The sequence below is a fragment of the Carcharhinus amblyrhynchos genome, unplaced genomic scaffold (assembly GCF_965287045.1).
Source record: "Carcharhinus amblyrhynchos unplaced genomic scaffold, sCarAmb.v2.hapA scaffold_854, whole genome shotgun sequence".
In the NCBI taxonomy this organism is placed as follows: Eukaryota; Metazoa; Chordata; class Chondrichthyes; order Carcharhiniformes; family Carcharhinidae; genus Carcharhinus; species Carcharhinus amblyrhynchos.
Genome location: NW_027650594.1, coordinates 20,001 through 42,280, shown reverse-complemented (window position 1 = coordinate 42,280; position 22,280 = coordinate 20,001). Strand labels below are relative to the sequence as shown.

The window sequence follows — 22,280 nt, the reverse complement described above, 5'->3', positions numbered from 1 at the left end:
CAGTGGGAGTTCCCTTGTAGGCCCCAACAGTGGGAGTTCCCTTGTAGGCCCCTAAAGTAGGAGTTCCCATGTAGGCCCCAACAGCGGGAGTTCCCTTGTAGGCCCCAACAGCGGGAGTTCCCTTGTAGGCCCCAACAGCGGGAGTTCCCTTGTAGGCCCCAACAGCGGGAGTTCCCTTGTAGGCCCCAACAGCGGGAGTTCCCTTGTAGGCCCCAACAGCGGGAGTTCCCTTGTAGGCCCCAACAGCAGGAGTTCCCTTGTAGGCCCCAACAGCGGGAGTTTCCTTGTAGGCCCCAACAGCGGGAGTTCCCTTGTAGACCCAACAGTGGGAGTTCCCTTGTAGGCCCCATCAGTAGGAGTTCACTTGGGTAGGCCCCAATTTTGGGAGTTCACTTGGGTAGGCCCCATCTGCGTAAACTCCCCTTGTAGACCCCAACAGTGGGAGTTCCCTTGTAGGCCCCTAAAGTAGGAGTTCCCTTGTAGGCCCTAAAGTGGGAGTTCCCTTGTAGGCCCCAACAGTGGGAGTTCACTTGGGTAGGCCCCTAAAGTGGGAGTTCCCTTGTAGGCCCCAACAGTTGGAGTTCCCTTGTAGGCCCCAACAGTGGGAGTTCCCTTGTAGGCCCCAACAGCGGGAGTTCCCTTGTAGGCCCCAACAGCGGGAGTTCCCTTGTAGGCCCCAACAGCGGGAGTTCCCTTGTAGGCCCCAACAGCGGGAGTTCCCTTGTAGGCCCCAACAGCGGGAGTTCCCTTGTAGGCCCCAACAGCGGGAGTTCCCTTGTAGGCTCCAACAGCGGGAGTTCCCTTGTAGGCCCCAACAGCGGGAGTTCCCTTGTAGGCCCCAACAGCGGGAGTTCCCTTGTAGGCCCCAACAGCGGGAGTTCCCTTGTAGGCCCCAACAGCGGGAGTTTCCTTGTAGGCCCCAACAGCGGGAGTTCCCTTGTAGACCCCAACAGTGGGAGTTCCCTTGTAGGCCCCATCAGTAGGAGTTCACTTGGGTAGGCCCCAATTTTGGGAGTTCACTTGGGTAGGCCCCATCTGCGTAAACTCCCTTGTAGACCCCAACAGTGGGAGTTCCCTTGTAGGCCCCTAAAGTGGGAGTTCCCTTGTAGCCCCAACAGTGGGAGTTCACTTGGGTAGGCCCCTAAAGTGGGAGTTCCCTTGTAGGCCCCAACAGCGGGAGTTCCCTTGTAGGCCCCAACAGCGGGAGTTCCCTTGTAGGCCCCAACAGCGGGAGTTTCCTTGTAGGCCCCAACAGTGGGAGTTCCCTTGTAGACCCCAACAGTGGGAGTTCCCTTGTAGGCCCCATCAGTAGGAGTTCACTTGGGTAGGCCCCAATTTTGGGAGTTCACTTGGGTAGGCCCCATCTGCGTAAACTCCCCTTGTAGACCCCAACAGTGGGAGTTCCCTTGTAGGCCCCTAAAGTGGGAGTTCCCTTGTAGCCCCAACAGTGGGAGTTCACTTGGGTAGGCCCCTAAAGTGGGAGTTCCCTTGTAGGCCCCAACAGTGGGAGTTCCCTTGTAGGCCCCAACAGTGGGAGTTCCCTTGTAGGCCCCATCAGTAGGAGTTCACTTGGGTAGGCCCCATTGGTCGGATTTCGCATGTGGGCCCCAATTTCGGGAGTTCACTTGGGTAGGCCCCATCTGCGTAAACTCCCTTGTAGACCCCAACAGTGGGAGTTCCCTTGTAGGCCCCTAAAGTGGGAATTCCCTTGTAGGCCCCAACAGTGGGAGTTCACTTGGGTAGGCCCCAACAGTGGGAGTTCACTTGTAGGCCCCAACAGTGGGAGTTCCCTAGTTGACCCAAGGGTAGCATGGTAGGGTTAGCACCGATGTCTCACAGCGCCAGGGACCCGGGTTCGATTCCTGGCTGTCTGTGCGGAGTCTGCACATTCTCCCTGTGTCGGTGTGGGTTTCCTCCGGGTGCTCTGGTTTCTTCCCACAGTCTGAAAGACGTGCTGGTTAGGGTGGATTGGCCTCAGTGTAACTCAAACAGGAGTGTGGCAACTAGGGGATTTTCACAGTAACTTCATTGCAGCTTTAATTTAAACAGAGGGGACTCATTTCTAAGCCCCATCAGTGTGGGTCCGCACTGTGTATCTAAGAAATGTATTTGGGTCATGTATCTTGTACAGGAGTTTTTTAGCAAGTTTGTTTTATTATTGGTGCCATTTTGTCTGCTTCCAACAGCCCCTGATGTTACTGCAGCAGTATAATTGCTCCCAATTGCGGCAATGTTTGCTTTAATCTGAGTTAATGCAGAGTTATTTTAGTGTTTTCCCTTGGGCTTTTCCAGAGCGGGGCTCAATTAGGGTGATTGACAGCTAAGGTCTTAAGCCTGGCCAGAGCGGGGCGCCTACAGAGAAACCCGGTTCAGTTGCTGTTTGGGATTTGTAGAGAGCAGAAATAACTCCATGTCTCTCTGAAGTCTGGAGACTGGGATCTGCCAGAGATTAGCGCCAGAATTTTACTGCCTCACCTGTCTGAAGCTCGTAAGATCCCACCCGAGGCCGATGGAGAATGCCATTCTATGAACCTCAACTGTGTAGATTCTTGAAGGCAGATCCTTCTCTGGAGGCTGCTGTTTGGGAGTCGGAAGACAGGTATCGTTCTGTATCTGTCCAGAGGACTTAACGGGCTGGAAATCTAGCACTCACGTGGAAATGTCTGGTTTTTATTTGGTGCTAATCGGTTCTGAAGTGGGAATTATATTTATGGGGATGTTGCTTAAATTGGAACCACAGAGCTAGCGAGTTGTTAAGAATTATACTTTCTCACATTTTTTAATTAGGAAAAGTTACGTTCATTCTTTTTGTTTTATTCTCACTGCGTTCTTAAATAAAGTTTATTCTGGTAAAAGCTCCCTAGTGGGTCACTTGTATCATATCCGGATTGAAATATTTTATTCGTATCTTAATGCCATCACCAAAAAGAGTTGGGTTCCAGGCTACCTTCATAATGTACCCTGGATCAGATCTGCTCCCTAACACTGCGGCACCGTGTCACCCTGAGACAAGAGTGACTGCCCTTGATGTCAAGGCCTCATTTGACTGAGTGTGGCATCATTGAGCCTAAGCAAAACTGGAGTCAATGGGAATCGGTGGGGGGGGGGGAATCTCTCCACTGGGTGGAGTTACACCTGGCACAAAGGGAGATGGACCATCACTGAATCCCCCCCACTATCAACATCCTGGGGGTTACCATTGACCATCGCTGAATCCCCCCCACTATCAACATCCTGGGGGTTACCATTGATCAGAAACTGAACTGGACCCAGCCATATAAATACTGTGGCTTCCAGAGCAGGTCACAGGCTAGGAATCCTGCGGAGAGGAACTCACCTCCTGACTCCCCCCAAAGTCTGTCCACCATCTACAAGGACACAAGTCAGGAGTGTGATGGAACAATCTCCACTTGCCTGGATGAGTGCGTCTCCAACAACAATCTCCACTTGCCTGGATGAGTGCAGCTCCCAACAACACTCGAGAAGCTCGACACCATCCAGGACAAAGCAGCCCCGCTCGATCGACACACTAACAACAAACACTCACTCCCTCCACCACCCACACAGCCGTGTGTACCATCTACAAGATGCCCCACAGTGACTCACCAAGGCTCCTTCAACAGCACCTTCCAAACCCGCCACCTCTACCATCTAGAAGGACAAGGAGGTGGGGGCAGCAGACACATGGGGAACACCCCCACCTGCGAGTTCCCCTCTCCGAGCCACTCACCATCCTGACTTGGAAATATATCGGCCGTTCCTTCACTGCGGCTGGGGTCAAAATCCCGGAACTCCCTCCCTAACAGCACTGTGGGTGTACCTACCCCACACACACAGGGACTGACTGATGTCCAATAACAATCCTGGAACTCCCTCCCTAACAGCACTGTGGGTGTACCTACCCCACACATGGGAACTGCAGCGGGTTCAAGGTGGTGGCTCATGCACCATCTTTCTGAGGGGCAATTAGGGATGGGGAATAAACACTGGGTTTGGAGAATGATGCCATAAGTGATTAGCTAATCTAGTTAATTAAACATTTTGATCTATTGACTGAAAATCAGAAACATCAAGTTTATCTCGGGAGGGTTGTGCTGGGTAAACCGAGCTGTGGATGGTGTGTGGAGGTTTATGAGGAATGAGTCAGGTTCTAAATAAATTCACCATTTGGAGGTTGGCAAACTGGCAAGGGAGGTGTGCCTTTAAGAAGGGGCGGTGCCAAGGGAAAGAGGCGGGGTTCGGAGAGAGGGCGGGGCCTTGACGTTGGATGGAGCCGAGAAAAGGGCGGAGCAGGTTCTAGGGGCGTGGCCAGATCCTGGGGGCGGGGCCAGAGGTTGGGATCGGAAGGGACAGAGGGCGGGGTCAGAAGTAGTAGGCGGGGCAGGAGCCAGGGGCGTGACCAGGGCATGGGGGCGGGGCAGGCCCTGAGGGCGGGGCTGTAGCCAGTGCGGGCGGGGCCAGGACCTACGTGCGGACAGGAGTCAGGGGCGGGGCCAGGTCCTGGGGGGCGGGGCCAGGACTTAGGGGCGGACAGGCGCCAGGGGCGGGGCCAGGTCCTGGGGGGCGGGGCCAGGACTTCGGGGCGGACAGGCGCCAGGGGCGGGGCGGTGGGGCGGCAGCCTGCTTTACGGTAGGAGGTCGGGGTTCAATCCGCTTTGCGGCAGAGGGGCAGCGGGACGGCGGCGCCGCCATGAGTTTATTCGGATTCTTCCGCGGCTTCTTCGGAGGGAGCGGGTGAGAGAATCAAATATCCATAAATATCCTTAAAAACCGCCTAAATAAACCCTTAAACCCATTAAACACCCAGAAATATACCCTAATATACCCTAAACCAGCCTCCTAGAGAGAGGGGGAGAGGTGAGAGTGTCAAAATATCCATAAATATCCTTAAAAACACCAAATATCCCAATAAAAACAGCCTAAAACCTACACTAATAAACCCTTAAACCATTAAATACCCAGAAATATATCCTTAAATATAACCTAAACCAGCCTGCTGGAGAGAGGGAGCGAGTGAGGGAATAAATATCCTTAAAAACAGCCTCAAATCATTAAAGATACCCTAAAAAGCTTCAAATATACCCCAAATAAACCCTAAAAACAGCCTCCCGGAGAGAGAGTGCATGTGAGAGAATAAATATCCTTAAAAACAGCCTAAAATCATTAAAGATACCCTAAAAAGCTTCAAATATACCCAAAATAAACCCTAAAAACAGCTTCCCGGAGACAGGGAGCAGGTGAGAGAATAAATATCCTTAAAAACAGCCTAAAATCATTAAAGATACCCTAAAAAGCTTCAAATATACCCAAAATAAACCCTAAAAACAGCTTCCCGGAGACAGGGAGCAGGTGAGAGAATAAATATCCTTAAAACAGCCTAAAATCATTAAAGATATCCTAAAACCTTAAAATATACCCAAAATAAACCCTAAAAACAGCTTCCCGGAGAGAGAGTGCATGTGAGAGAATAAATATCCTTAAAACAGCCTAAAATCATTAAAGATACCCTAAAAAGCTTCAAATATACCCCCAAATAAACCCTAAAAACAGCTTCCTGGAGACAGGGAGCAGGTGAGAGAATAAATATCCTTAAAACAGCCTAAAATCATTAAAGATACCCTAAAAAGCTTCAAATATACCCCAAATAAACCCTAAAAACAGCTTCCCGGAGACAGGGAGCAGGTGAAAGAATAAATATCCTTAAAAACAGCCTAAAATCATTAAAGATATCCTAAAAAGCTTCAAATATACCCAAAATAAACCCTAAAAACAGCTTCCCGGAGACAGGGAGCAGGTGAAAGAATAAATATCCTTAAAAACAGCCTAAAATCATTAAAGATATCCTAAAAAGCTTCAAATATACCCAAAATAAACCCTAAAAACAGCTTCCCGGAGACAGGGAGCAGGTGAAAGAATAAATATCCTTAAAAACAGCCTAAAATCATTAAAGATATCCTAAAAAGCTTCAAATATACCCCAAAATAAACCCTAAAAACAGCTTCACGGAGACAGGGAGCAGGTGAGAGAATAAATATCCTTAAAAACAGCCTAAAATCATTAAAGATATCCTAAAAAGCTTCAAATATACCCAAAATAAACCCTAAAAACAGCTTCCCGGAGAGAGAGTGCATGTGAGAATAAATATCCTTAAAACAGCCTAAAATCATTAAAGATACCCTAAAAAGCTTCAAATATACCCAAAATAAACCCTAAAACAGCTTCACGGAGAGAGAGTGCATGTGAGAGAATAAATATCCTTAAAAACAGCCTAAAATCATTAAAGATACCCTAAAAAGCTTAAAATATACCCAAAATAAACCCTAAAAACAGCATCCTGAGGAGAGACTGTAGGTGACAGAATAAACATCCTTAAAAACAGCCTAAAATCATTAAAGATACCCTAAAAAGCTTAAAATATACCCCAAAATAAACCCTAAAAACAGCTTCCCGGAGACAGGGAGCTGGTGAGAGAATAAATATCCTTAAAACAGCCTAAAATCATTAAAGATACCCCAAAAAGCTTAAAATATACCCCAAACAAACCTTAAAAACAGCCTCCTGGAGAGAGAGTGCATGTGAGAGAATAAATATCCTTAAAAACAGCCTAAAATCATTAAGATACCCTAAAACCTTAAAATATACCCAAAATAAACCTTGAAAACAGCTCCCCGGAGAAAGGGAGGAACTGAAATGTAACCTAAAACCATTAATTACTCTCTAAAATCCCATACAAATTCCCTAATTACCCCCAAAATAAACTCAAAATCACCCTGGTGGAGAGAAAGAGTGAGCAGGTGAGAGTCTCAAATATACCCTTAAATTCTCTAAATACACCCTTAAATTCTCTAAATACACCCTCTAAATACCCTTAGACACCCCCAAATATACCCTAAAATCATTAAATATCCCCCAAAACCCCTGAAGTATACCCGAAACATTCTTATATACCCTTAACTAAAACCCTAAAACAGCTCCCCGCAGAGAGGGAGTGGGTGAGAGAGAGAAATGCACTCTAAAATTATTAAATACTCCTAAATATCCCCCAAAAACCCCTAAAGTATACCCAAAACATTCTTATATACCCTTAACTAAACCCTGAAACAGCTTCCTGCAGAGAGGGAATGGGTGAGAGAGTTAAATATACCCTAAATATATCCTTAAAAAACACCATGAATGAACCCTCTAAACATCTTTTGACACTCCAAGTGTACACTAATATCATTAAATACTCTCTAAAATCCCATACATGTTCCCTGGTTACTCCCAAAATAAAGCCAAAACCAGCCTGGAGAGAGCGCGAGTGAGCAACTGAAATATACCCTAAAACACCCAAAATATTCCCTAAACAATCTATTAAATTTAAATCTTATTTAAGTCTTGTTGAAGTTGTACAAGACATTGGTAAGGCCGCACTTTGGAATACTGTGTACAGTTCTGGTCACCCTATAATAGAAAGGATGTTATTAAACTAGAAAGAGTTCAGAAAAGATTTACTGGGATGCTACTGGGACTTTAAACCATCAAGTTATAAGGAGAGACTGAGGGGTGATCTTATAGAGATCTATAAAATAATGAGGGCGCAGATCAGCTAGATAGTCAATATCTTTCCCCCAAAGGTAGGGGAGTCTAAAACTAGAGGACATAGATTTAAGGTGAGAGGGGAGAGAGATACAAAAGGGTCCAGAGGGCAATTTTTTCACACAGAGGGTGGTGAGTGTCTGGAGTGAGCTGCCAGAGGCAGTAGTAGAGACGGGTACAATTATGTCTTTTAAAAAGCATTTAGATAGTTACATGGGTAAGATGGAGATAGAGGGATATGGGACAAATGTGGGCAACTGGGTCTAGCTTAGGGGCAGCATGGACAAGTTGGGCTGAAGGGCCTGTTTCTCTGCTGTAAACTTCTATGACTCTTAAATCTCAAGCAAATTTATTCTCTGATCACTGAAAGTGGCAACGCAGGTGTAGAAGGTGGTCAAGAAGGCATACGGCAATGCTGGCCTTCATCGGCCGGGGCACTGAGTTTAAAAATTGGCAAGTCATGTTGCAGCTTTATAGAACCTTAGTTAGGCCGCACTTGGGTTCAATTCTGGTCGCCACGCTACCAGAAGGATGTGGAGGCTTTGGAAAGAGTCACAGAAAAGGTTTACCAGGACGTTACCCTGGTCTGGAGGGCATTGGCGACGAGGAGAGGTTGGAGAGACTCGGTTTGTTCTCACTGGAGCAACGGAGGGTGAGGGGGTGACCCGATAGAGGTTTACAAGTGGCGTGGACAGAGTGGAACGTCAGATGTTCTTTCTTGGGGTAGAGAAGTCAAGTTCTGGGGGATGTCGGTTTACGGTGCGTGGGGAAAGGTTTAGAGGAGATGTGCGAGGCAATTTTTTACAGAGGATGGTGAGTGTCTGGAAGGCGGTGCCGGGGGAAGGTGGTGGGAGCAGGTACGTTAGCAGCATTTAAGGAGCAACGAGATGGGAGGGGGATGGAAGGGTAGGGACGCTAAGTGCTTACGGTTTTAGTTTAGACAGGCAGCCTAAACTGCAACAGGCGACGGTGCAGAGGGACCTCGGGGTCCTTGTGCATGAGTCGCAAAAACCCAGCTTACACGTGCAGCAGGTGGTCAGGAAGGCGAATGGGATGCTGGCCTTCATCATGAGGGGGATTGAATATAAAAGTAGGGAGGTCTTGCTGCAGCTGTATAGGGCATTGGTGAGGCCGCAGCTGGAGTACTGTGTGCAGTTTTGGGCGTCGCACCTGCGCAAAGATATTTTAGCCTTGGAGGGAGTGCAGAGGAGGTTTACTAGGCTGATGCTGGAGTTGAGGGGGTTGAGCTATGAGGAGAGGCTGAATAAACTAGGCTTGTACTCATTAGAGTTTAGAAGAATGAGGGGAGATCTCATTGAGACGTATAAGATGATGAATGGGATGGATAGGATAGAGGTGGAGAGACTCTTCCCGCTCAGAAAGGATAGTAGGACTAGGGGGCACAGCCTCAAGATAAAGGGGGGGGCGGTTTAGAACGGAGTTGAGGAGGAACTTCTTCACTCAAAGGGTGGTGAATCTCTGGAATTCTCTGCCCGTTGAAGTGGTGGAGGCTGCCTCGCTAAATATTTTTAAGACGTGGGTTGATGGGTTTTTGATGAGAGAGGGGATTAAGGGTTATGGGGAGAGGGCGGGAATGTGGAACTGAGCCACGACAGATCAGCCATGATCTTATTGAATGGCGGGGCAGGCTTGAAGGGCTAGGTGGCCTACTCCTGCTCCTATTTCTTATGTTCATGATCGATGCAGGAGGCTCAAAGGGCCTGTTCCTGTGCTGTACTGTTCTTAAACCCTTAAATATCCTTAAATAAACCATAATGCATCCCTCCCGGAGAGAGAGAGAGTGGATAGGAAACGCGGAAATCCTCATAAAACACCCCACCCAGTGGGGCGGCACGGTAGGGTTAGCGCTGCTGCTGCCTCACGGCGCCAGGGACCCGGGTTCGATTCCCGGCTCGGGGTCACCGTCTGTGCGGAGCCTGCACGTTCTCCCCGTGTCTGCGTGGGTTTCCTCCCACACTCTGAAAGACGTGCTGGTTCAGGGTGTGGATTGGGCCGTGCTAAATTCTCCCTGGGTGTAACCCGGACAGGAGTGTGGCGACGAGGGGGATCTTCGTGGTAACTTCATTGCGGTGTTAATGTAAGCCTTACTTGTGACACTAATGTATAAACTCCCAAAAGGGAGGGTGGGGGGGGTGGGGGTGTGCTTGGATAACATTGACAGATTGTGGGCTGGATTCCAGGGACCCGTTCTCCCGAGGGATGACCCTCGATGACGAAGATGAGGAGGATGACGATGATGAGGACGACGTGGGCGGATTCTTTGGCCGTCGTCGTGGCGACAGCTTCACTTTCAGTTTCGGGCCGGATGGAGGGAAATTTGACGACGGATTCTCCGGTCTTTTCCAAGAGATGGACGAACTCTTCCGAGGGTTTGGGAGCTGGGAGGTGCCCGGCAAGCAATTCGGTAAGCTGCCCCCTCACTCGACAAATCAAATCCCTCGGCACCGACCCTCCCGCGGTGCGGCGCTCCCTCGGCACCGACCCTCCCGCAGTGCGGCGCTCCCTCGGCACCGACCCTCCCGCGGTGCGGCGCTCCCTCGGCACCGACCCTCCCGCGGTGCGGCGCTCCCTCGGCACCGACCCTCCCGCGGTGCGGCGCTCCCTCGGCACCGACCCTCCCCGCAGTGCGGCGCTCCCTCGGCACCGACCCTCCCCACAGTGCGGCGCTCCCTCGGCACCGACCCTCCCCACAGTGCGGCGCTCCCTCGGCACCGACCCTCCCGCAATGCGGCGCTCCCTCTGAGTCGAACTCAAACACACTGGCCTCCACACTTGATTAACTAACCGCATTCGGGAAGCCGATTTAACACGTTCACCTCAGTTTGTGGGGAAGGAAATGCGTAGCAGACCGGAACGTGACTATGTCTGGGTGCTTAATTCCCATTTTCTCTCTCTCTCTAAATGCAGAATTGCCTGGAATTGACCCGCGTCCTTACACCGAGGGCTCGGAGCAGGGGGGCAGGCGATCCCTCCGCGACTGGATGCTGAAAGAGCCGGAGCAAGACCATCCCGGACGCCGGAGGGACACAGATCCCATCGGAGACTCTGACCCCCATCCCCGAGAGAGACCCAACCAGGACAGGCCAAGGGCGGGTCCCCTGACCCCCTACTTTAGTCCGTGGGGTCCCTCAAACAGTGTAAGATCCTCTGAGTGATCGCTGGGTTGAGATGTGTTGACGTTTGTAGAATCCCTGCAGAAGGAGGCCATTCGACCCATTGAGTCTGCACTGACCTTAATCCCACCCAGGCCCTATCCCTGTAACCCCACATGTTTACCCCTCTAACCGATGTACCTGGGGACACCAAGGGGCAACTTAGTAAAGCCAATCCACCTAACCTGCACATCTTTGGACACTAAGGGACAATTTAGCATGGCCAATCCACCTAACCTACACATCTTTGGACACTAAGGGACAATTTAGCACGGCCAATCCACCTAACCTGCACATCTTTGGACACTAAGGGACAATTTAGCAGGGCCAATCCACCTAACCTACACATTTTTGGATGCTAAGGGGCAATTTAGCACAGCTAGTCCCCCTAACCTACACATCGTTGGACACTAAGGGACAATTTAACATGGCCAATCCACCTATCTGCACATCTTTGGACACTAAGGGAACAATTTAGCACGGCCAATCCACCCTAACCTGCACATCTTTGGACACTAAGGGACAGTTTAGCATGGCCAATCCACCTAATCCGCACATCTTTGGACACTAAGGGATAATGTAGCATGGCCAATCCATCTAACCTGCACATCTTTCGGCCTGCGGGAGGAAGTCGGAGCACCTTGAGGAAACCCACGCAGACACGGGGAGAACGCACAAACTCCACACAGACAGCGACCCAAGCCGGGAATCAAACCCAAGTCCCTGGAGTTGTGAGGCAGCAGAGCTAACCACTGTGCCGCCGTGCCATGATGTTGTGGTTGGGGGTCAGACAGTGTTTTATGAGGCTTTCCTGGATGGTGTGTTTGAATTTGGTTAGAATAAATATGGTATGGTCCACCTCAAGTATGCCTCAAATGACCCACTAGGGAGCTTTTACCAAACAAAGTTCACTTAAGAATCTAGTTCATGAGGTATAGGAGTAGAATGAGGCCATTCGGCCCATTGGGTCCAATCTGCCATTTGACCATGGCTCATAGGCTCCTCATCCCCATTTTCCTATCTTTTCCTGTAACCCTTCACCCCATTACTAATTAAAAATCTATCCAGCTCCCTCCTTACATGTACTCACTGTCCCGGAATCCACCGCACTTTGGGGCAGCGAATTCCACAGATTCACAACCCTTTGGGAGAAGGAGTTTCCCCTCCAACTTTGTTTTAAATTTGCTGCCCCTTATCCTGAGACCTCTCGTCCAGGAATGTCCCACAAGAGGAAGCATCCGCTCCCCGTCCACTTTATCCCAGACCTTTTATCATCCTGTAATAACTCAATTCAATCTCCCCTCGTTCTTGTTTCCGTTACATTTTGTGTGTGTGCGTGATTGAGAGGTTTCCCAAACGTTGCTACGACTACTAATCGCTCTCTCTGGTTCTGCCCCCTTCTCTTGCAGTTTGAAGAGTTATGGAAGAATTTGAGACAGCGAGATACAGTGAAAGAGGACACAGGCATGTTTACCCAATCTCAGCTTTCCGGATCCCAGTCAGAAGAGAGACCGCTCGCTGGATTGCACACTGTGTTCTTGGGGTCTCGGCTCCACTCCCAAGACACGCACCACTCCCCCCCCCACCCTATCCCTGTAACCTCCTCCAGCCCCTACACCCCGCTCCCTATCTCTGTAACCCCGCTCCCTAGCTCTGTAACCCCGCTCCCTAGCTCTGTAACCCCGCTCCCTAGCTCTGTAACCCCGCTCCCTAGCTCTGTAACCCCGCTCCCTAGCTCTGTAACCCCGCTCCCTAGCTCTGTAACCCCGCTCCCTAGCTCTGTAACCCCGCTCCCTAGCTCTGTAACCCCGCTCCCTAGCTCTGTAACCCCGCTCCCTAGCTCTGTAACCCCCTACAGCCCCTATAGCCCCTCCCTATCTCTGTAACCTCCTCCACCCCCTCCCTATCTCTGTAACCTCCTCCAGCCCCCTACACCCCCTCCCTATCTCTGTAACCTCCTCCAGCCCCCTACACCCCCTCCCTATCTCTGTAACCCCCTCCAGCCCCCTACACCCCCCTCCCTATCTCTGTAACCTCCTCCAGCCCCTACACCCCCCTCCCTATCTCTGTAACCTCCTCCAGCCCCTACACCCCCCTCCCTATCAGGATAGTTTCTCTGTACGGTTAATGTGTGGTCCTTTTTATCGATCTTAGTGATATGGAGGTGGAGAGTGTCCCTAACTCCATCACCCTGTTTTTCCCCTCACAGACCTGGACTCCAAGGTGAACTCTGAGGGCCTAGACAAGATCCTCAAGCCCACCGAGCCTGAGCGCAAGTCATTCTTCAAGAGTGTGTCGGTGTCAAAAGTCGTTCTGCCCGATGGGGTGAGTGAGACACCTCTCCAGCCCTCCGCCACCCTCCCCAAAACCGCAACTCTCCACCCCCCGAACCCGCCACCCTCGATCAGATTCCCCCTCATCCTTCTAAACTCCTGTGAGTACAAGCCCATGTGACCGTGTGGCTATTTGACCCCAGGAGGTGGCACGGGTGGCTGTTTGACTACGGGGGGCGGCGCGGCCCCGTCCCGGTTCCCGGGCTAACGTTTTGAGACCAGGATGCGGGGGCAGGTAGGGGGTGTTGAGTTGCATTTAGTCCGTGTGGGGGTTGGGGGGGGTGGAGTGTCACTTGAGGGGTTGCGGGGGGGGTGTGTGGCGGGGGCAGGAACACCCCCGTGCACCCTCCCCGGAACATCGCTCTGTTCTCTGGGCGCTGCTGCTTTACCTCCAAGGTTGGATGTGGGTGGGGGGGTGCAGGAGCATCGCAGTCACCTTGTGATGCCCTCCATAGCTGAATAGCTGGCCACTTGCTGTCAACCGCACCATTGGCGGGGCGCCGCTCGCACCAGGGCAGGGGAGGGGGTTGGTTTTGATGGGGGGAGCGGGGGAGTAGGTGCAGAAGGACAAGTATCGAAAGCGTCTCTGCTTCCAGAAGTGAGAAACACTCTCAAACTTCTGCCTCTTTAAACATTCCCCCCCTCATCTCCGCCTGCCCTCCTCCTCATTCTCCCCCCAACCCAGAGCACGGAGGAGCGTCGCGTCAGACGGGACGGCGAGGGAAACGAAGAGATCACAGTCACGCGGACGCACGGTGACCAGTCGTACACCACCGTGACGCGGAGAGACGCAGAGGGCAAGGAGGAGCAGACGGAGCGAATGGTGAACTTGGATGACGGTGAGAGCTCGCCACCCCCCGCAGTCGAATAGCCAGGGAGAGGGGGAGGGGGTGGTTGGTTGGTTGGTGGGGGGGGAGGGGGTGGTTGGTTGGTTGGTGGGGGGGGAGGGGGTGGTTGGTTGGTTGGTGGGGGGGAGGGGGGTGGTTGGTTGGTTGGTGGGGGGGGAGGGGGGTGGTTGGTTGGTGGGGGGAGGGGGGTGGTTGGTTGGTGGGGGGGAGGGGGTGGTTGGTTGGTGGGGGGGGAGGGGGTGGTTGGTTGGTGGGGGGGGAGGGGGTGGTTGGTTGGTTGGTGGGGGTGGTTGGTTGGTTGGTGGGGGGGGAGGGGGTGGTTGGTTGGTTGGTGGGGGGGGAGGGGGTGTTGGTTGGTTGGTGGGGGGGGGGGGTGGTTGGTTGGGGGGGAACAGATTTCTCTGCGGCTTCGAGACGCTGCGGCTAAAATCTAACAGGGGTAAACAGTAAAGTTTATTTATTTATTAGTGTAATAAAGTGGCTGACGTTAATACCGCAATGAAGTTACTGTGAAAATGCCCCCAGTCGCCACCCTCCTGTCCGGGCTACACCGAGGGAGAATTTAGCACGGCCCAATCCACACCCTAACCAGCGGCGTCTTTGGGGAGGAAACCGGGAGCACCCGGAGGAAACCCACGCAGACACGGGGAGAATGTGCAGACTCCGCACAGACAGTGACCCGAGGCCGGGAATCGAACCCTGGTCCCTGGTGCTGTGAGGCAAGAGTGCTAACCCACTGTGCTGCCCTGTAGCTCCTCACAGCTGGAGTGGGGTTGGGTCGGGGGGAGCGGGGGGGGGCAGTGGGAGGTGTGCAGAAGATAAAAGAAAATCAGTGTGAGAAATCCCCGGGGGAAAGAGCCAGCTCGGGATCACTGTTCCAGATTGCGTGTGTCACTGCGTGTGTGTGTGATGTATGTGTTTCTTTGTGTCCCTGTCACATCCATGAGGCTCTGGAGTCACATGTAGACCAGATTGGGCACAGGTTAGCTTGGTTGCCTCACAGCACCAGGGACCCAGGTTCGATTCCTGGCTCGGGTCACTGTCTGTGTGGAGTCTGCATGTTCTCCCTGTGTCTGCGTGGATTTCCTCCGGGCGCTCTGGTTTCCTCCCACAGTCCGAAAGATGTGCAGTTTAGGTGGATTGGCCATGCTAAACTGCTCCTCAGTGTCCAAAGATGTGCAGGTTAGGGTGGATTGGCCATGCTAAATTGTCCCTTAGTGTCCAAAGATGTGTAGGTTAGGGTGGATTGGCCATGCTAAATTGTCCTTAGTGTCCAAAGATGTGCGGGTTAGGGTGGATTGGCCATGCTAAATTGTCCCTTAGTGTCCAAAGATGTGCGGGTTAGGGTGGATTGGCCATGCTAAATTGTCCCTTAGTGTCCAAAGATGTGTAGGTTAGGGTGGATTGGCCATGCTAAATTGTCCCTTAGTGTCCAAAGATGTGTAGGTTAGGGTGGATTGGCCATGCTAAATTGCCCCTTAGTTTTAGGGGGATTAGCTAGGATAAATTCCTGGGATTATGGGTATAGTGGTGGGATTGTGACTGGTGCAGACTCGATGGGCCGAATGCCCTTCTGCACCGTAATGATTCTGTGGTTTAGACTTATGTCCAGTAACTGTGTTTCATTCTGTCTGTGTGTGATCTCTTCTCCTGCAGGGGATCTCCAGAAGTTTGTGGGGAAGTGGGATCGGCGACAGGGAGATAGCGTTCTGAGTGAGCCACCAACTTCCAGAGACCCACTGTCCTTCGTGGACAGACTACTGAAGGGGATATTCTCCAACCGCTGAGTAACTCAGCAGAGAGAGAGAGTGTGTGTGTGTGTGTGAATGAGTGTGAGGGGGAGAGTGTGTGTGTGAGTATGAGAGAGAGGGGGAGTGTGTCTGTGAGTGTGAGAGAGAGGGGGAGTGTGTCTGTGAGTGTGAGAGAGAGAGTGTGTCTGTGAGTGTGAGAGAGAGAGTGTGTCTGTGAGTGTGAGAGAGAGAGTGTGTCTGTGAGTGTGAGAGAGAGAGTGTGTCTGTGAGTGTGAGAGAGAGAGTGTGTCTGTGAGTGTGTGAGAGAGAGTGTGTCTGTGAGTGTGAGAGAGAGAGTGTGTCTGTGAGTGTGAGAGAGAGTGTGTGTGTGTGTTGTAAACCATTCTGGCATTTTATAGATTGTGTGATTCACAGAGAGAACCGTTGAAACAATTTGCTCTGTGTAACACATGGAGAATTATTGACACTCAGATGTGTACTATCCTGCACTTGTTCTGGGGCTTCCCGATGTGTGGGGAAGTTTCTCGGTGTGTGTGTGTGTACTGCTGAATGATTTACCCTCTGTGATGCCTTGTTCCCTATTACTGTGCAATATCCCACTGGGCAGGCTTGCCAGCCCATATGTTCCCTCCTGATAATTGAACTGTGTACAATAAAAGTCAAAAAGCTTCATTATCTTGTAAGTTGCTTCACTGGTATCTCGGGGAGGGCTGGGGGGGTATCTGTGTTTGAACCCACACCAGAAACAGAGACGTCTCTGCAGACTGAGACACAATCCAGTGCTGAGGGAGGGTATGAGGGCCGGTGCAGACTCAGTGGGCCTAATGGCCGCCTCCTGCACTGCGGGAGGGTCGGCGCCGAGGGAGCGCCGCACTGCGGGAGGGTCGGTGCCGAGGGAGCGCCGCAGTGCGGGAGGGTCGGTGCCGAGGGAGCGCCGCACTGCGGGAGGGTCAGTGCCGAGGGAGCACCGCACTGCGGGAGGGTCGGTGCCGAGGGAGCGCCGCACTGCGGGAGGGTCGGTGCCGAGGGAGCGCCGCACTGCGGGAGGGTCGGTGCCGAGGGAGCGCCGCACTGCGGGAGGGTCGGTGCCGAGGGAGCGCCGCACTGCGGGAGGGTCGGTGCCGAGGGGGCGCCGCACTGCGGGAGGGTCGGTGCCGAGGGGGCGCCGCACTGCGGGAGGGTCGGTGCCGAGGGAGCGCCGCACTGCGGGAGGGTCGGTGCCGAGGGAGCGCCGCACTGCGGGAGGGTCGGTGCCGAGGGAGCGCCGCACTGCGGGAGGGTCGGTGCCGAGGGAGCGCCGCACTGCGGGAGGGTCGGTGCCGAGGGAGCGCTGCACTGCGGGAGGGTCGGTGCCGAGGGAGCGCCGCACTGCGGGAGGGTCGGTGCCGAGGGAGCGCCGCAGTGCGGGAGGGTCGGTGCCGAGGGAGCGCCGCAGTGCGGGAGGGTCGGTGCCGAGGGAGCGCCGCACTGCGGGAGGGTCGGTGCCGAGGGAGCGCCGCGCTGCGGGGAGGGTCGGTGCCGAGGGAGCGCCGCACTGCGGGAGTGGGTATGAGGGCCGGTGCAGACTCAGTGGGCCTAATGGCCGCCTCCTGCAGTGCAGGGATTCCATGCAAAGGAGGCCACACCATATATAAGAGAGGCTGAAACTTTCCAGTGTTTGAATGTTACGTTTGTTTTTCTTTTTACACACAGACAGACGGATTCTGTGGAGGGACAGAGCTGCCGGCTGCTGCAGAGCTGAAACCAGCAGGACAGGAATTGCAGGTTCGGTGACCCAGAGCCCATCCCCCTGCTCAAAGGGAGGTTCCCGATGTGTATCATGTCTTGTTAATCCTTGCACTAATGCCAAATGGGTGGCACAGAGGGTTAGCACGGCTGCCTCACAGGGACCTGGGTTCGATTCCCTGCTCGGGTCACTGTCTTGGTGGAGTCTGCATGTTCTTCCCATGTCTGCCTGGGTTTCCCCCCGTTGTCAGAAAGAAGTGCTGGTTCAATGTATTAGCCATGCTAACTTGTCCCTTGGTGTTCAAAGATGTGTAGGTTAGGGTGGATTGGCCATGCTAAATTGTCCCTTAGTGTCCAAAGATGTGTAGGTTAGGGTGGATTGGCCATGCTAAATTGTCCCTTAGTGTCCAAAGATGTGTAGGTTAGGGGGATTGGCCATGCTAAATTGTCCCTTAGTGTCCAAAGATGTGTAGGTTAGGTGGATTGGCCATGCTAAATTGTCCCTTAGTGTCCAAAGATGTGTAGGTTAGGGTGGATTGGCCATGCTAAATTGTCCCTTAGTGTCCAAAGATGTGTAGTTAGGTGGATTGGCCGTGCTAAATTGCCCCTTAGTATCAGGGGGACTAGCTCGGGTAAATGCATGGGGTTAGGGCCTGGGTGGAATTATGGTCAGTGCTAACTCAATGGGCCGAATGGCCTCCTTCTGCACTGTATGATTCTACGTATGTAACGTGCAGACTCCGCACAGACAGTGACCCGAGCTGGGAATCGAACCCGGGTCCCTGGCGCTGTGAGGCAGCAGTGCTAACTCACTGTGCTGCCCTTTACTACAAGGGCTATCAAGACTTCGTTATGCAGAAAGTATCTCTGACTAACTTCGTTACAGACCAAGTATTCCAATCGCTTCACAGAAAGATCCTAACTTCCTGGTACAAATAAAGCTTGAACTTCAGCGTGAACTGACAGCGAGGTAAGGTGCATTAATCTCCCTCCTTGCACGTCCAACGTCTTCTCCAAATCCCAGACTTGCGTTCTTGTTGTAAAGTTTGGTCCTCCATGTTGTCGCTCTTGAGGTTTCTTCGTCTCTCCTTATTTTGTAGACCTTGTCGGTGCCACTCTCACTTCCAGTCACGTAATCGCAAATGCTCCGGGAGTCGTGCCTCTGTCAAGGGTGGTGTTTCTCTCTGATGCAGGGGTCTGTCTTCGGTCTGTCTGTGCACTTGATCAGGAATACCGAAATACTACCCCCCTGCAAGTTTCAATCCCCACGCCATGGGTCGGTGCCGAGGGAGCGCTGCACTGCGGGAGGGTCGGTGCCGAGGGAGCGCCGCGCTGTGGGAGGGTCGGTGCCGAGGGAGCGCCGCGCTGTGGGAGGGTCGGTGCTGAGGGAGCGCCGCACTGTGGGAGGGTCGGTGCTGAGGGAGCACCGCGCTGTGGAACGGTCGGTGTCGAGGGAGCGCCGCGCTGTGGAACAGTCGGTGCCGAGGGAGCGCCGCACTGTGGGGAGGGTAGGTGCCGAGGGAGCGCCGCACTGTGGGAGGGTCGGTGCCGAGGGAGCACCGCACTGTGGGAAGGTCGGTGCCAAGGGAGCGCCGCACTGTGGGAGGGTCGGTGCTGAGGGAGCGCCGCACTGTGGGGAGGGTCGGTGCCGAGGGAGCGCCGCACTGTGGGAGGGTCGGTGCTGAGGGAGCGCCGCACTGTGGGAGGGTCGGTGCCAAGGGAGTGCCGCACGGTGGGAGGGTCGGTGCTGAGGGAGCGCCGCACTGTGGGGAGGGTCAGTGCTGAGGGAGCGCCGCACTGTGGGGAGGGTCGGTGCCGAGGGAGCGCCGCACTGTGGGGAGGGTTGGTGCCGAGGGAGCGCCGCACTGTGGGAGGGTCGGTGCCGAGGGAGCGCCGCACTGTGGGAGGGTCGGTGCTGAGGGAGCGCCGCACTGTGGGAGGGTCGGTGCTGAGGGAGCGCCGCACTGCAGGAGGGTCGGTGCTGAGGGAGCGCCGCACTGCGGGGAGGGTCGGTGCCGAGGGAGCGCTGCACTGCGGGAGGGTCGGTGCTGAGGGAGCTCCCTTTCCTGCATTCCAAGTGTGAACAGTACCTGAAAGGTTTGTACAGCAGCTGGGAGGTGCTTCAGGGACCCTGAGGGGGTTTGAATGTGCTGGAGGATTTCCAATTCTTCCCGAAGTTGTATATACAGTGAACTCAGAATGCTGGTCCCAGCTGGTTTTACCTGCAGAGTGAGGGTGGGGAGGGAGGTGAGGGTGGGGAGGGAGCTATCTCTGGGAAGCTGGCATTCCAGTGACGTTGACAGGCTGCCTAGGGGTGAGTCACAGGGAATGAGAGTGTGTGTGTGTATCTGACACACCCCACTGCAGGAACTAGGAGAGAGAGACAGAGAGAAAGCACCATCCCACACTTGGCCACAGAGGAGAGCAGAGATCCCACTCACCAATTCCCAGGTAAGTTTCTTTATTGCAGAGTTTCTGCAGTGTTGGGAGAGACAGAGAGAGAGAGAGAGAGAGACAGAGACAGACGGAGAGAGAGAGAGGGACAGAGACAGACAGACAGAGAGAGAGAGAGAGGGACAGAGACAGACAGAGAGAGAGAGAGGGACAGAGACAGACAGACAGAGAGAGAGAGAGAGGGACAGAGACAGACAGAGAGAGAGGGACAGAGACAGACAGAGAGAGAGAGAGGGACAGAGACAGACAGACAGAGAGAGAGAGAGAGGGACAGAGACAGACAGAGAGAGAGAGAGGGACAGAGACAGACAGAGAGAGAGAGAGGGACAGAGACAGACACACACACAGAGGTAGAGAGAGAGACACACACACACAGAGGCAGAGAGAGACACACACACACAGAGGCAGAGAGAGAGACACACACACACACACAGAGGCAGAGAGAGAGACACACACACACAGAGGCAGAGAGAGAGACACACACACACACACAGAGGCAGAGAGAGAGACACACACACACACACAGAGGCAGAGAGAGAGACACACACACACAGAGGCAGAGAGAGAGACACACACACACACACAGAGGCAGAGAGAGAGAGACACACACAGAGGCAGAGAGAGAGAGAGAGACAGTGTTGCAGCCTCAGATTTCGGTATATTGGGGTGGGTGCAGTAAGAAGTCTCACAAAACCAGGTTAAAATCCAACAGGTTTATTTGGTAGCGTGAGCTTTCGGAGTCTCGCGCTCCCCCCCCCCCCCCCCCTTTCAGGTGAAGTGTACACTCTCCTCCCTATTGCCCACACCCCCCCCGCTACACCCGAACCCCAGTACAACACTGACTGAGGGTTGCTTGTCCCTGGATCCCAGGAGGGTGTAGAGGAGCAGCGCAGTGCCAGTAATATTGTCTCAGCTTGCTTGGAGGAGGAGTGGTGGGGGGGGTGGGGGGGGGAGATCGCGAATGCCCCCACCCCACGGTGCTGCCGGTGGGTACAGTTGGCCGCGGGGTGACTCAGCGAGCAGCCTGCGGTCAGGTCCAACTTGTAACACTTGGAATCGAACCAACCACAACGCCCAGGGCAGTGGGTGTGTGAAAGTGAGCACAGGGCACCCCGGCAATCCTTTTAACCAGTTATTAACCAGAACGCACTGCGGGCAGGATTCTCCAGCCTCGCTGGGCACCCCCCGAGTCTGGAAAGACCTGCCCAGCAGTGCGGCGCTCCCTCGGCACCGACCCTCCCCACAGTGCGGCGCTCCCTCAGCACCGACCCTCCCGCGGTGCGGCGCTCCCTCGGCACAACCCTCCCGCGGTGCGGTGCTCCCTCGGCACAACCCTCCCCACGGTGCGGTGCTCCCTCAGCACAGACCCTCCCATGATGCGGCACTCCCTCAGCACTGAACCGACCCTCCTGCAGTGTGGCGCTCCCTCGGCACCGACCCTCCCACAGTGTGGAGCTCCCTCGGCACCCACCCTCCCACAGTGCGGCGCTCCCTCGGCACCGACCCTCCCCACAGTGCGGCGCTCCCTCAGCACCGTCCCTCCCCACAGTGCGGCGCTCCCTCGGCACTGACCCACCCACAGTGCGGCGCTCCCTCGGCACCGACCCTCCCCACAGTGCGGCGCTCCCTCGGCACCGACCCTCCCACAGTGCGGTGCTCCCTCAGCACCGACCCTCCTGCAGTGCGGGATGTGGATGAGGGGTAAATGTGGGTTCTCGGATACTGGGAGGATGTTTGGTGGGGGGGTGGAGTTCACAGTTACTTTGGCCCCCACTCGTGACTGTGTGATGCATGAATGTGACCCTTCTCCGAGTCCAGTTCTGATCTCCCGTCCATTCTCCCCCTCCCCTCGGTTCTCCACCTGCTCCGGGGAAACTGGGGTGTGGTTCCGGTATTCACACACTGGCATTCCTGTGGTGGGCGCGGTTCCAGTTTGCCCAGGTGCTTCTGTGACTGATAGGAACTTTGCCCTCTCTCCCCAGTGGGGGGGGGGAGAGGGGGGTATAGTTTCAGGGAAGGCGAGAGACAGAGAGAGAAAGAGAGAGAATCAGAGACAGGGATACAGAGAGAAAAACTGACAGACACAGAGAGAGAGAGACAAACAGAGAGAGACAGAGGGACACAGAGAGAGACAGCAACACAGAGGGACCGAGAGAGACAGACACAGAGAGAAACACAGAGAGACAGACAGAGACACAGAGAGAGACTTGAAGTTTATTTATTAGTGTCACAAGTAAGGCTTACATTAACGCTGCAATGAAGTTACTGTGAAAATCCCCCCAGTCGCCACACTCCTGTCCGGGTTACACTGAGGGAGAATTTAGCACGGCCCAATCCACCCTAACCAGCACGTCTTCTGGACTGTGGGAGGAAAGCGGAGCACCCGGAGGAAACCCACGCAGACACGGGGAGAATGTG

At 53.8% G+C, this 22,280-nt stretch overlaps 2 protein-coding genes across 4 annotated transcripts in view; both read left to right on the top strand.

The window, feature by feature from the left end:
- The first annotated feature begins 4,629 nt into the window (after window positions 1–4,629).
- Window positions 4,630–16,355, top strand: hax1 (HCLS1 associated protein X-1). Its single transcript, XM_080184656.1, has 7 exons — window positions 4,630–4,734; window positions 9,780–10,003; window positions 10,507–10,736; window positions 12,161–12,215; window positions 12,961–13,076; window positions 13,770–13,923; window positions 15,589–16,355. Exons 1-7 carry the CDS (start codon window positions 4,691–4,693, stop codon window positions 15,717–15,719), a joined length of 954 nt encoding a protein of 317 aa, XP_080040782.1. The 5' UTR covers window positions 4,630–4,690; the 3' UTR covers window positions 15,720–16,355.
- A 1,067-nt stretch (window positions 16,356–17,422) lies between these two features.
- LOC145340225 (annexin A2-like) overlaps window positions 17,423–22,280 on the top strand; it is a 21,965-nt gene continuing 17,107 nt past the window's right edge. The window contains exon 1 of one of the 3 annotated variants that reach the window (XM_080184654.1): window positions 17,423–17,447. The gene's annotated coding sequence lies outside the window, so the exon portion shown is untranslated. Of the gene's footprint in view, window positions 17,448–17,990; window positions 18,379–19,735; window positions 19,860–22,280 lie in introns of those variants that run through there. The other 2 variants (XM_080184655.1, XM_080184653.1) reach the window with 2 other exon arrangements.

Excerpts from the sequence above, each read along its gene's own strand:
- hax1 (XM_080184656.1), top strand. The coding sequence starts at position 4,691 with ATGAGTTTATTCGGATTCTTCCGCGGCTTCTTCGGAGGGAGCGG. Across the intron at positions 4,735-9,779 it reads GGCTTCTTCGGAGGGAGCGG|GGACCCGTTCTCCCGAGGGA; the intron begins GTGAGAGAATCA and ends GCTGGATTCCAG. Across the intron at positions 10,737-12,160 it reads CGTGGGGTCCCTCAAACAGT|TTTGAAGAGTTATGGAAGAA; the intron begins GTAAGATCCTCT and ends CTTCTCTTGCAG.